The sequence below is a fragment of the Kryptolebias marmoratus genome, linkage group LG24 (assembly GCF_001649575.2).
Source record: "Kryptolebias marmoratus isolate JLee-2015 linkage group LG24, ASM164957v2, whole genome shotgun sequence".
NCBI lineage: Eukaryota > Metazoa > Chordata > Actinopteri > Cyprinodontiformes > Rivulidae > Kryptolebias > Kryptolebias marmoratus.
Window position 1 is genome coordinate 13,947,516 of NC_051453.1, and position 13,589 is coordinate 13,961,104.

Sequence of the window (13,589 nt, forward strand, 5' to 3'; positions counted from 1 at the left end):
AGACTTGTTGGTAAATTAACTGGTTGTTGTTGGATAATTAATGATCTAAATAACATTCAACCCGAATGTTATTTAGATAAAAGCGAAATACCACTTCAGGCGGAGAAAACCGCCTGAATAATAAAAATATTACAGCAGTTCACTGCAAACCCATATGATGCACTCGATCCACTACAGATTACATGCAGTCTAACACCAATTAGGTGTTGTGATGAGAAGCTATTTTATTTTCTGTTTTTCAAGAGTAGTCGAGGGAAGAACCGAAAGTTAACGTTTTTCTTTTTAACTAAGTCAATGACGTCATGACGTCGGTCAGTGTGCGTTCACGCCTACGGCTGGTGTTCTTACGATCTGTGCTTCCTCGTCAGATTTTCAAACCGAAAACTATAGCGGTTCGTGTTAATGTTAAATATCATCGGATACTGAAGTGGAAGCTTAGGAGTTATGCTTGGCATAGCATTTGAACAATTTATATCCACAACGAAAACCTTTCTAAAACCACAAAAATCACTTCCTTCATCAGAATATCCGACCTGTTAAATTTAAGCCGGTAGCACAAATAGATCTATGCATCAAAAGCAGCAAGTGTCTGAAAAACATTACAACTTACATACAAAAACTTACAAAAGCACAAAAAAATAATTCAAAAACACTCCACAGAAATAAATTTCACTTATCTGAATCTTTTATGTACAGATATGCATCTTTTAATGGTTTAAAATAAAAAATTAAATAAGAAAAATCTAGTTATTTCAATGCAGTGTCAGCTTGTAGGGCACCACAACTGCTTCCACCCACCTCCATTATCATCATCATATGAAATTACTTTTTGTCACAACAAAAAATAGTGGCTGGTAAAATATTTGAGTGGCTGGTAAAAAAATTTTGTCCACCAGCCACTTTTAATTTCCACCCCTGGATGCACATCTATTAACTGGCATCAATTCGATTTAAGATGGCCGCCACAACTAGTCAACTAAACAAAACAAAAAAATGATTATAAGTCAGTCAATATTTCAAATATTGAGCTACAACTTGGTGTGGTAGTAGCTGACAGTCATTCCAGTCTTTGAGCACTAACAGATCTCCTAACGTCTTTGCCTAAAACTTTGCTGTGCAAGGCAATAGGCGAAGTGCATGACTTTAGGGAATGGTGCTTTCATTTTTATTTTGTTTTGGTTGCAAAGTTTTGACCAAAACGTGAAAAATTTCCAAGTATTTGTTCTCAAGTCATTACATACGATCAAAGTTACCTTTGTTTTGTTGCTTCTTTTTACGATGTACTGATTTTAGACCAATATCTACTCTGTTATTTAAGATAATGATTTGGCAGATGACCAATTGGCAATGCAGATTAGTTTTGTTATTTATTTTCTCTTTAATGCAAGTGAAACAATGAAAATGACTTACAAAAAGTGACAGAGCGGATTCAAAGTCTTTCAGCTGGATTTTGCTGCAGTCGGTGGTCTTCAAGTTTTAAAAAGCATCCAAACAGGAGACAATAAGAGTTTTAACTATTTCTGATTTTTAGAGGCACCCAATTCTTCTTTCATGAAGGCAAATCTAGGGGTTGATGTCATAGTCAAATAAGAAAAAAAGAAAGTTTGATGGAATAAATCAAAAAGAAAGTGTGATTTATTGTAAGTTTGTCTTGTTTTTCTTTAATAACCCATTAGACAAATTTAATATCATATATATATATATATACATATATATATATATATATATATATATATACATTAAAGAAAACTCTTAATCAAGCTACATCATGAGATCAAATCTTTCTTTTAGTCTGACAAAGGCCACACGTCGTGGCGAGTGTCTTTTATTTCCAGCTTGCATATAACCTGATACATTCTTAGTTGCACTTTATTGACATCTCTGTATCGCCTCCTCTCCAGGGCCCTCCAGGATCTCAGCCTTCCCCTCACACGCAGCCTCCCCCACACAACCCCAGCAATCCCATGATGGGCCCTCACGGACAGGTAAGACAGAAACATTTACTTCCCTGCGCTTTCCTTCGCAGTCGCTCTCACACACAAGCAGCGCCTGGGTCCCTTGTTGGACTACCGGGCAGGACAGGCAGCATCCAGGATGGTGGACTGGATGAATAATTTAGCTGTGTTGGCCTGGCTGTAAGGAGCGGAGGTGCATCTGGAGGGCCTCCTCTCTCCCTCAGCCCAGCACTCACCATCCCATAGTCCATCAATAGACCATTAATATTGCAGCACAGCCCGACACTGTGCAGCTCTCCGTGCACAAACCCACCACAATGTGGTCGAAGGAGGAAGGAGTTCGGGGAGGGTGAGGAAGTAGTGGAGTGAAGAGAAAGAAAACAGTAGTAAGTCAGTCTTTGCCTCCAGCACTAAGTGTAATTACATAAGCTGTCCTCCACTTGCCCCAAACAAACACAATGATACAGAAAACACACAGTGTACAATTACCTCTTCAGTCCACTCTCGGTGGTATTACTGTGTCAAAATGAAACAAACCTATTTCAGTGTTCACGTTCCACGGCTGAAACACACCGCTCTCATCCAATCAGCATTTATGTTTCTATTAAAACACTTAGATTGAATTCAGATCTAATTCTTATCGGCCGACACTGAAATGTGGCTCGCTGGCTGTGGCTATTTGTAGTTTTGAAGCAGCGTATTCTCAGAGGTAATTCTGCGAACCATCTGTCTGTGAAGCTTTACATTATTCACTAGTTGTGCGCCGGCTCTGTGTGCGTGTCCCGGCCAGCCTGTTCTTGTCCCCACTCTGCCGAAACACACACGAGTTTCTGGATGCGGGCAGAATCCTTGTAGCTCTGCTCTCAGATGGTAGGAAGATGTTCTGTACATTTGTACGGCACAAAATAAACACACTGGAGAACATTTTGTGTGCTTGTGTTATTATCAAGTAGCCATCCTTTTGTATCCCTTATTTCCTGCTGCACATTAGAGCCTTCATTTTTGCTCTTCCGTGTTGCTGGACGGTCTGCATGTTTTTTTCTCTCTGTAACTGTCACTTGTCTGTCTTCCTTTATCTTTATCCTAATGGCTTTTACCACCTGAGGTCTTACTTCCCAAGATGCAATGACAAGCCCCTATTTCTGGGAAATGTGACAAAAGTACAGCAGTAATTTATTCTTCAACACAATAGCTCCCCCTGCTGACATGTAAGCATATTCTCTAGGAGAGTCAGCTTTTCTGAATCTTTTGTAACTGACTGAACTTCCCCTGAAACAATAATATTAGTAATATTGTGATATTGACTTTAATATTTTATGAAACTAAAACATAACAATTAACAGGAAAAAAAGCCTTTCTATTAATTTTTTTTTTTCAATTTAACTCTGAGTGTGCAGTCGTCTGGTATTAGGGTTGTTAGATTCTTATAAACACACCTTTCATTTTTAATCCAGCCTGAGTGTGATCCAGTCTTACAGACATCTCTCAAAAATGTACAGAAATGCATTTTTTTTAAATGCATAAAATGGAAAATAATAAAGAGGTTTAGTGTTCTAACTTAAAAAAAAGATTCAAATAAATAGATAAAAGATAATAAGCTTCACCCACAATATGTTCATTTTGTTCTTCTGAGTTGATTTCCTGCAAGAAAAATCAGATTTCTATTATATTAATTCCAGACTTTCAAAACTAATAATAATAATAATAATAATAAATTGTGCCTATACATGTACTTGAAGCAAATAAATGCAGCACATACATAAGAACTGAAAATATATACTGTAGTATGTACTTTTGCACATAGAGAAATAGGTTTGAAAATTTTGTATATCTCAATAAAGACAAAGTAAAAGGAATTTTGCTTGAAGTTCGTTAAAGGCCCCTCACTCAAGAAACACAAACACATGTTTTGCTTGTGATCGTTGTGAATCTAAAGCTGACCCGTGTCCTGCCCCTGTCCTTCCTGCAGCCATTCATGTCTCCGCGGTACCCAGGTGGCCCGAGACCCTCCCTCCGTATGCCAAATCAGCCTCCAGGGAGCATCCCTGGGTCACAGCCCCTCCTTCCAAACAGCCTGGACCCCACCAGACCTCAAGGTACCAAAATATATGCTGGCATTGTTTTAGAGAAACGGCTCCTGTTTACTTTCTGGAAACACCTCATCATGTCTCTCCAAATGAGAGCAATTCATTTGTATGATTATGGTTTTATTAACGGATCTGTGTATCACTGCAGGACATCCGAACATGGGGGGTCCGATGAGAATGAATCCCCCTCGAGGCATGGGCGGCATGGGTCCACAGGTGGGTTAAAACACACCAAAGGGCAAAGCTGTTGTTTTGGGACAAACAAAACTGGTGCTAAAGAGAGTAACGACCTGTGATGGTCTCCTGCCACTCTACCAGCCAATTTTCTCTCCGCAGCTGCCACGCAGTCACACTTGATGCTCAAACTGACAATTTGCAAGCTAAACCAATGTTTAGTTGTCTTTCATTAGGAGCATCCATAAAAAAAAAAAAAACTTGATAATTTGAAACCAGCAGTCCTTGAACTGTGAGGAGATAATTTTCTTCCTTTGCTGAAGAGAAATTTTTAGTTTGGCCCGCCTAATCATTTTGCCCTTAACTGCTCTGATTAGTAATTTGGCTTTGACCAACGTTCACCCACTGCTAACGCGAGTCAAACACGTTCAGTTCTCGCTGATTAACGGAGGCTTGGTGTTCATACTGCTACGAGCGAGTTCCCACCAACTTGTTTCACCGAAAGAACTGGAGCCGCCGTTTCCTTTTATCACTTTGATTTGTGTTCATGTGATTTATTGTGGCGCTCAAGGAACAGTTTCCCTTTGAGTTGTTGTTACCAGACAGCACAAAGCGTCACCTCGCACAAACACGCACGCTCTCCGCGTGCCCTCCGGCCTCTCTCTGTGCCATCCCGTTGCCGTGACTTTGGCAGCGAGCGCGCCAGCAGCTGGCGTGGCATCTGCTCGACAAGTGTAATCGTCTGCTGAACAAAACTCTTCCTCTGAGCGGGGCAGCTCCGTGGCCTGGCCCCCTGCTCTATCGCGCAGTCACACACACATTCAGACCCGGGTATAAACACGCGGCGACGGCCAAACCCGCCCACTGGGCAGTCATGACAAGATACATGCAAATGCGCAGAAGGGAGCAGAAACGCACACACACAGCATACACGGCGCACATAATTAGACACTAGTTAGTGGGAGACATGATCCCTGCTGACCTTCATTAAGATTCAAACCTTTGGGCCGAGCAGGTGTGACTCTCTTGTGCTGACTCTGTGTTCACTTCTTTGTGCAGAACTACGGCGGAGGGATGAGGCCTCCTCCGAACTCCATGGGACCAGGGATGCCAGGCATGAACATGTAAGTAGCATGAAGGAAATGTAGTTATGTAGTTTTTTGTTTAACTCCCAAAACCATTCAGTTGAGACTTTGTTTGTTTGAGTCAGACCTGGAAAAAAAGTCAGTAAACTGGACCGTGGCTTTTATAAGAAGAACAGAGGTGTTGTGGTTTATTTAGGTTACAAACAGACATAAAGAACATAAAGAAAACTCAAATAAGTTTTTAGTTTGTTTGAGGACACAGGGGCTGCAGTAGCTCGGTGGTCAGTGCCCTGTAATCCTGAGGCTGCAGGTTCGAGCCCAGGTTGCAGCAGGAAGGGCATCTGGCGTAAAACAGTTGCCGAATCCTTCATATGAGTTTGCTTGCAGTGGCAACCCCTGAAGAAGGGAGCTGCCAAAACACAAACTACAACATTTGTTTGAGGAGACTCGTTTTTTCTTCCTAGACAAATATAATGATTAAAAAAAAAATCATTTAAATTTTACAATCCCAGTTCTCTTACTCATAATCTTACTTTGTCAGTGTCATTTTAGAGCACGACAGGGAGAAGTACCTGAGTGTTATAATAAAACAAAAGGTGTGTCAAAGGTCACGTGTTTAATTGAAAATAAGGGGTTTAATGATTATTGATAAATATGCCTCCTCCCGTCTGAAAGAGTGGAAAATCATTCCAAAGCTTTGCAGAAGTTGCCCTCCCACCACCTCAGTCTGCTTCATAAAATACTGTGTTCAGCCGTACACAAATAAAGCACACGCTACTAACGGAACAAATTTTAAATTAAACAAACAAACAAAAAAAAGAACTAAAGTGCAAAGAAAAACCACAGAGAATCCTTGATTTCACTTGTTAATCTTACCAAGTTTTTGCAAAAAAAAGTCAACAAGATTGCAAAAAGGCTATGAAATGTTAAAGACAGAAAATAATCAGAGAATAAAGTTATTGTTGAAATCTTAAAACCTGACTGATTGTCCTCCTTGACTTGCATTGAGTTGAAATCATTTATTGATTAGATTTTTTTTTAAATTACCATTTTAGGTGTAACTCTTCAATATGATCATTAGTAGCTCTCAGGATTGTTTGTATATGTTGTGTTTCCTAATAGTTTATACTTTATGTTTTATTCTTATTTGTAATTTAAGCTGGTTTTATTTGCATTGTTTGTAGAAATCAGTTTAGAGTGTATTATAATGTAGTACACGCTGTAAATCGTGGTTTAAGATGCAGAAATAAGTGGAGTGAGAAATGAAATCTCCTCTCTGGTTGGTTTTCTCAGGGGTCCTGGTGGAAGAGGTCCATGGCCGAACCCCAACAATAACTCAGTGAGTCACTCTGTCTCTCCACACATCATCTCTCTGTCATGACTGAGTGTGTTTACAATAACTGTGCCTCGTGTTTTCTTTCCCCTCTCTACAGATAGCTTATTCATCTTCATCTCCAGGAAACTACGTCGTAAGTGTCCCGTCATGAACTCGTGTTCCGCCGCGAGCCATAAATTACCTGTCATGCTGTGATCTCTAAGTGGCACGCTGCCATCCAGATGCACTCAGCGCTCATAACTCTCCCTCTCTTCTCCTAACCCCTTAAGGGTCCTCCAGGGGGAGGTGGCCCACCAGGAACTCCCATCATGCCTAGCCCCGGAGGTGAGCTCGACGCTCCAGTTTGCCTTTTGATCTCTTCTTTTATCCGTTGTTCACCAACGAGGGTTTGTCTGACAGTCATCAAACCTGATTTCTGACAGATACGCCTGTGTTTGAGTAAAACAAGGAGAGCTCAGATTCATGTTATTTAGGTAAAAATATAGATAAACAAAAAATAAATCTACTATATATTTTATATGTGACCTACAGAAAGACATAGTTTATGTTTAGTTTCCATTTTTTTGTATTCAATCGACAGAAAAAGCTACTTCAGGATAAATGAGCAAAAAGCATCCCTCATTTCTTTAAGTTTTCCAAAGACGTTCAAAGGTTTTATTTTAACTTTGGTTATTAATCTATTTTCTGTCCTGTACTTGACCATTTTCAAAGAAATGTTTTGTTGTTGTTTGTTAAGCTACTTAAAAATCATTCTGGCATTAAAAAAAGCTTTTAAACCCTAGAAATGAACCAGTGTTGTATAAACCGGAGCCTAAAACACTGTGGTATTAACCACCGGCCACAGAAAAAAAACATTTGTTCACCTTTTTTTTTTTTTTTTGTTAATTTAATTGTTAATGAAAGTCTGAAGAACTTTGATAGAAATCAGTTTTCATGGCTCTTTGGAGGCAAAGTATAAAGAAGGTGGTTTCATTTTTTTTTTTTTTATGCACGGTGCTATGTCTCGAAGGGAAGCAGAGGCATGTTGGTCTACAATCACCTGCCTGATTCATCCTCATCAATAAAGTGTTTTTGCAGAGAACTGGCCGAGAACAAAACACTATAATGCTGGTATCCTGTAGACACCCTGCTCCTGTTGGCCTGCCAAGAGCTCCTTTTTATGTCCACCATTTATTATTTATATGCATACCTCTGTTGTGATAAGTCGCGGGGCAACCTTTTTCTCGGCGCCGCTCGCAGACGCGCGCAGGGCGGGAAACCATATTTCCACTGCAGTCGCCAGGCACGTGCGCTCACACATACGGCAACACGTGCACGCAGACCCCGCTCACAGATGCACAGCTCACATGTGCACCCCCCCTTCTGCCACAGTCACGACAACACGAGTGGCATTCGGGGACACTAAAAAGCGAGATTTCTTAAGCGTTTTGAACATACAATACTGTCTGCCTCCTGACGTGTTTTCCTTTTTTTTTGTTTGTTTTTTCTTATCTGCTATATGCTACCTGCAGTGTCAGAGCAAGGACACCTTATCCTTCTGAATCTTTCAGAATAGGCAGACAGGCACACAAGGAGTGACACAGCATGTACTGGCTGTTGCTTTGTTGCCAGGGTATCCATATCTAATTTCCTAAGGAATTAGGGGATTTATTTCATTGTGCATTGCAGAGAACTGGCATCATGTACCAGTATATGTGGTTTTGAGCTGTTGCAAAATGTTTTCTACACTTTTTTGCAATAATATCAAATAGAATGAAAGACAGGGTCAATTTTCTGGGTCATTTTTTTCTCTGTGTGTTACCATTTTCCACGAACCAACTTATTTTATAAAATTTTCCTTCTAAAAATGACTTTCTTTCTTCTTGTTTCAAACACCTGGATCCTTGCCGTTTCACAGATTCCACAAATTCAAGTGAAAACATCTACACAATGATGAATCCCATCGGCCCTGGTGGAAACCGACCCAACGTAAGTGTTTTTATTCAGATTTGACTCATAAGTTTTTACATTTCATGAAGGTTCCACACCTCATGAGTTCATTTGAACTATTACAAAAACAAAACAGGCTTGATTGTTTTTCCTTAGTTCCCGATGGGACCAGGTCCAGACGGGCCCATGGGTGGAATGGGTGCTATGGAGCAGCATCATATGAACGGATCACTAGGTGAGTCACGGTCTAAGTAGCAGATACTCATATCCTCTGAGTATATTCTCTGAAATCTGTTTCTGGACTTAGCCACTGGCTTTTAGAAGGAGGACTCTGCCCTCCTGTGGCAGCGATAGGAAGTGTTCTGCTTCAGCTCAGTATTGATCAAAGCTAAAACAGATTAGTGGAGCAGGAAGCAGGCCAATTGATCTTGTGGGTGTGATGTGATCAGCGAAGCCAGTGAAGTTCTTGCTCATCTGTATCTGAAACAAATAGCTTAATTAGAGGCCATTACTTGTGATAGGACTAGTAGTAGCTTCTGCTTGTACAGGACATCCTGAACTGTTATCAGTTCATGCTAATGGGTTTCTTTCTCATTCCTTTTCTAATCACAGGCTCTGGTGACATGGATGGGTTGCCAAAGGTAAAACTAACAGACTAGATATTTGTCGATTTGTCTTATCTGTACGTCCCCCCCCCCCTCATTTCTTTTTGGTCTGTATTGTAGAATTCTCCCAACAATATGGCAGGCATGAACAATCCCCCCGGCACTCCGCGGGATGACGGCGAGATGGCAGGCAACTTTTTAAACCCATTCCAAAGTGAAAGTGTGAGTATACGGCGCAACAAACGCGGAAAGTCAAATCTGAATCGGTGTACAGGGAGAAGTCAATAAGATTTCAATTATCCATGGTGACCTGTGTGTGACAACCTCTGACTGTGGCCAAATAACATTAAAGTTCAACCCAAAACTGTACCAGTTATGGCTTTTCAGTTTGGTTTCTAAAAATTGCTGAGCTACTATTAAAAACAAAAACAAAGAAACCGAAAAACACTAGTTTTTATTGCCAACAAACTATACTTTATGAATTGTGGTGTGTTTCAAAGTTAGCTTGGACAAGCTTAACTCAACAGAGCCATGCAGCAGTGTCATGTTTTTTTTTACTCACATAAAAGCTTCACACTTTTAAAGTGAGACTAACTGAATCTTAGCCCTTTAAATCAGCTCTGCCTACTTCATAAACAGATGTGCAGGATGATCAAAACAGACACGATGATTTCTTTGGTGAATGGAGAAATGAAGTGATTCATGAACCATCAGTGCAAACTAAAATTCATTGAAAAAAAAGATTTAAAAAAATTCCCCTCACTCTACTTTGCTTAATTTACAAACATGTGAGTTAAAGGCGAGAAAGATAAATGTGTAACATTTGCTGCAAACAGCATGCATCGTGGACATCTAAAACTGAGAAAACCCTGTATAATTTCTCCCTTCTGTCTTTTCTCTCTTTGCAGTATTCACCCAACATGACGATGAGTGTGTGATTTTTTTTTTTTTTTTTTTTACTTCTTCATCTCCTTTTATCTGAATCTCTCCCTCTCCAACTACCCCGCTGTGTCTTGCATCTTCCTCTCCTTCTTCTTCCCTCTCCTCCTCTTTGTGGACGGTGTGCCATGCAGCTCCTGGGGATTGCCCTGGCAAGCGGGACTTCCCCTAAGGCCCCACATCTCACTGCCTGTAACATGGGTGTGAGAGCATGAAACGGCCTCCAAACAGCAGGAAGGACCTCCTCACCTCTTCTCCTCACCTACTGGGATCCATCAAGGGCCCGAAGACAGTGAGAGCCTGAACCTCCACCCACCCTCCGACTAAGAAACTTTTCTTGTTGCCGGGCGGCGTTCAGGCTCGGTCAAGATCACCCTCTTCAATTAGGTGTACCCCGCTTCAACACCATCATTTTAAATCAAGAGGACACCCAGTTGTCGACTCACATGGGACAGAAAACCATCATTCAAACACTCCTGTGGCAGGATGAACTAATAATGGTATTTTAAGGCAAGAAGGATTTCATTAAATATTTGGGGTTTTTTTGTTTTTTTGTTGTAGATGATAAAATTGTTGTTCCGATTGTGCTAATGTAGTTATGATTTCCTGCAAAGTTCGCCTCAGCAGCAGCAACATCAGCAGTGACAGAAGAAGCACACATTCGAGGAATACACAAGGATTTTCTGTTTACACCATTTAATTTTTTTTTATTTGGCACATTTGGTTTCATTTTAGGCACGTCCTCTCTGTGAAACTGCATCTCAGCGTAGTTTGGCTCTTTTCAATCCTTAAACATTTTTCCTTAAACTCTCATAAGGAGTGCAGTCGGGTGATGGAGTGGTTTCCAGTGAGGTGGTAATATCTGAAGAGTTGAAGCAGAGGGCTGATGTCTAAAGCGCGTGGATGATCAGCTGTTTATCTGCCTCGTCCCAAAGAAATAAGCCCTGGCGCAGCTCTTTTACTGCTGGGACGTGACTTCGGTGACGCGATAAGCCGACTGTCAGGATGGGAGCCACTTCACCTTCAGTAACAGACAGAAACTGAGAGCATTTTGTGATTTGTTCTTGTCTGTAAATACAGCATAATCAGCTTGTATTGTGCTTGTTTTTTTATTATTATTATTATTATTATTATTATTATTATTATTATTATTATTATTTGTTATTTACGAGTTGTCTGTGAATCCAGAAAATGTCGTTCCTTCCTGTTTCATGACTCCCGAGTGGCAGCGTTTTCCTCCCAGGATTCATGCAGAGCTCTTTTGGACTGGCAGAGAGCTTGTGGGACTTCCTGACTCATTCTTGGAGCCGATTTTCTTTTGTTAAATTCACACATTCTGATGATTCGCTTTCAGACAAAGTGGACTAAATAGCCGTCCCCAAGGAGTTCCTGTTTACTGCTACCTTCAGAAAGGGACCCGGGGGTACGCAGTGGGACGCACCTTGAGTAGGAGAAGAGGAACGATTGTCGAAACAAATTAATTTCCATTCTGTGGATTATTCTCAGCAGTTTGTTTAAGTGCATTCAGATAAAACACAAAGAGAAGCATAGCGACATATTATCAGCACTCGCTGTTGCTCCTTCAAAGTGATAAACTATCTATCTTGGCACCACATTTGCAGCTCCCACATCACAGCTGCAAGCAAACAAACAATAACTAAAGCAGCGCTGAAGCCTCTGTGGGTGATGCTGCCGTATTTATGGTTTACTGATATCATCGAGAACAGATCGTACTCAGATATCAGCGGGGATCGCTCCAGGACTTGATCCGTGGCCTGGGAATCACTCTCTCCGGTGTTTCTTGGATGTAGTGACACACACCTCCCTTCCTCCACAACCCCACCCTTTCATTTTCTTTCTTTCTTTTTTCTTTTTTGTAAATACTGTATAATGCATTTTGATATCATTGACATGTTTTGATATGTCAGTCACTACCAATGAATACAGCTGAAAGTAAATTATAAATAAAACTGTTCATGTTTTTTTTTCATAGAGGAAGGATGTGCTAACCTTTTGGCTCATGTGGCTAAATTTATAGAATACTGTAAAGTGGCTAAATGTATAAATGACAGTGACACACATACTGACTGATGACAAAGACTTTGTGTGGTCGGGAGGACGGGACAGAGAGAGGACAGAGAGCGTCCTGGCTCTGCCCCTCGGCTCCTTTCGTTTCAGTCACATGTTACTGTTTTGGTCTCGAAAAAGGAAAAAAAAAAAAAAAAAAATGTGAATAGGTTTTCCAAAGGGCATCTTAACACACAAAAAAACGTGACCTCATGTTGCAGTTTTTAATATGAAGGATTTTTATCAATTTAAGTAAACTTTTAAAATTAAAAAAAAAAAATCTGAAGAGAACATTTTAAATTAAAAAGAATAGATCAAAAAGTAATACTTATGGGAAAAAACTGTGTCCTTTGCTATTTGACTCTGTAATAGCACTGTATAGTTTAAAGCTCTCTCACTGATCCTCTCTCAGTCCTCTGTGTATATTGATCGTTGGCCATCTCTGTACTTCTATTGTGATGTATAATACTGTACCATTAGGAAGATTTGCTGATCGGAGGGGGGGAGGTTGTGGTTATTTTACTTAGGGAGGGTTGAGGTTTTAAGGGGGGGGATATAAATGATTCCCCTGCACTATTCATGGTCCTCTCCAATGACACGGCAGTATTCAGTATGAAGCAGTCTGTCTCCTGGGTTTGCTTTGTATTTCATGGTAGGATAGTTGAGATTCTTGTCTTAGGGATTTAGGTGTCTTGTGTAGGTAATAAAGATGTTCTTTGTATGTTTCTTTATATTGTAAAGTTCTTTTAGACTAAAAGAAAAACAGATAATTTGCTTATAAAAAAGAAACAATGCATCAATAATAAATGTCATTTGATTTTTCCTTGCTGTGTGAATCTTCTTCTTCTGAGGACTTGTTTCACTTGTACACCTGAAAATGCTGTCTGATGATAAGCTGTCCCCCCAAAATCATATTAATTGGTAAAAAGCTCATATCTAGTGAATCCAAAGTTAGGGTTAGACGCGATAAATCATATCTGCTATGATAACTTGGCATCTCAGTAACAACAGTGACAGAAAAATTTTCTAAAAGTTGCTGTCTAATAGAAACAAAAGGTTTATAATAAGAGAAAAAAGAAAGAGTTGTGTCTATTTCCATCCATTATTAGCAGAATTAGGATTGTATTCAGATAAAAATGCACAGCTTTTTTTTTTAATCAATAGTGGCTTAGCTTGACTAGCTAATTTCACAAAGAAAATAAGAAAAAAAACTAAGGATTTGCATGACATTAACCAAAGAATGATGATTTTGCTTTATAAAAGGAGCTTATTACACTAGCCTTTTTTAATCACATGTGTCAAAGAGTGTTAGAACTCTGCTGGAGCGAAATTCATCACTTTGTTTATAGGCAAATTTTAAAAAGTATAAGGAAAAGGATTAGCACCTGCTGGTGTTTCAGCAGCGCAATGAC

General features: G+C 40.0%; 1 protein-coding gene across 3 annotated transcripts in view; it reads left to right on the top strand.

Annotated features, from left to right (window-relative positions):
* Positions 1–12,999, top strand: part of ssbp4 (single stranded DNA binding protein 4) — an 89,173-nt gene extending 76,174 nt beyond the window's left edge. The window contains exons 6-18 of one of the 3 annotated variants that reach the window (XM_037974227.1): positions 1,902–1,985; positions 3,925–4,051; positions 4,191–4,258; positions 5,276–5,340; positions 6,595–6,640; positions 6,735–6,770; positions 6,907–6,961; positions 8,535–8,605; positions 8,723–8,801; positions 9,179–9,207; positions 9,292–9,393; positions 10,080–10,101; positions 10,245–12,999. In XM_037974227.1, coding sequence (XP_037830155.1) covers positions 1,902–1,985; positions 3,925–4,051; positions 4,191–4,258; positions 5,276–5,340; positions 6,595–6,640; positions 6,735–6,770; positions 6,907–6,961; positions 8,535–8,605; positions 8,723–8,801; positions 9,179–9,207; positions 9,292–9,393; positions 10,080–10,101; positions 10,245–10,282 — 822 coding nt within the window. In that variant the 3' untranslated portion in view covers positions 10,283–12,999. Of the gene's footprint in view, positions 1–1,901; positions 1,986–3,924; positions 4,052–4,190; positions 4,259–5,275; positions 5,341–6,594; positions 6,641–6,734; positions 6,771–6,906; positions 6,962–8,534; positions 8,606–8,722; positions 8,802–9,178; positions 9,208–9,291; positions 9,394–10,079; positions 10,110–10,244 lie in introns of those variants that run through there. The other 2 variants (XM_037974226.1, XM_017407354.2) reach the window with 2 other exon arrangements.
* The last annotated feature ends 590 nt before the right edge of the window (positions 13,000–13,589 follow it).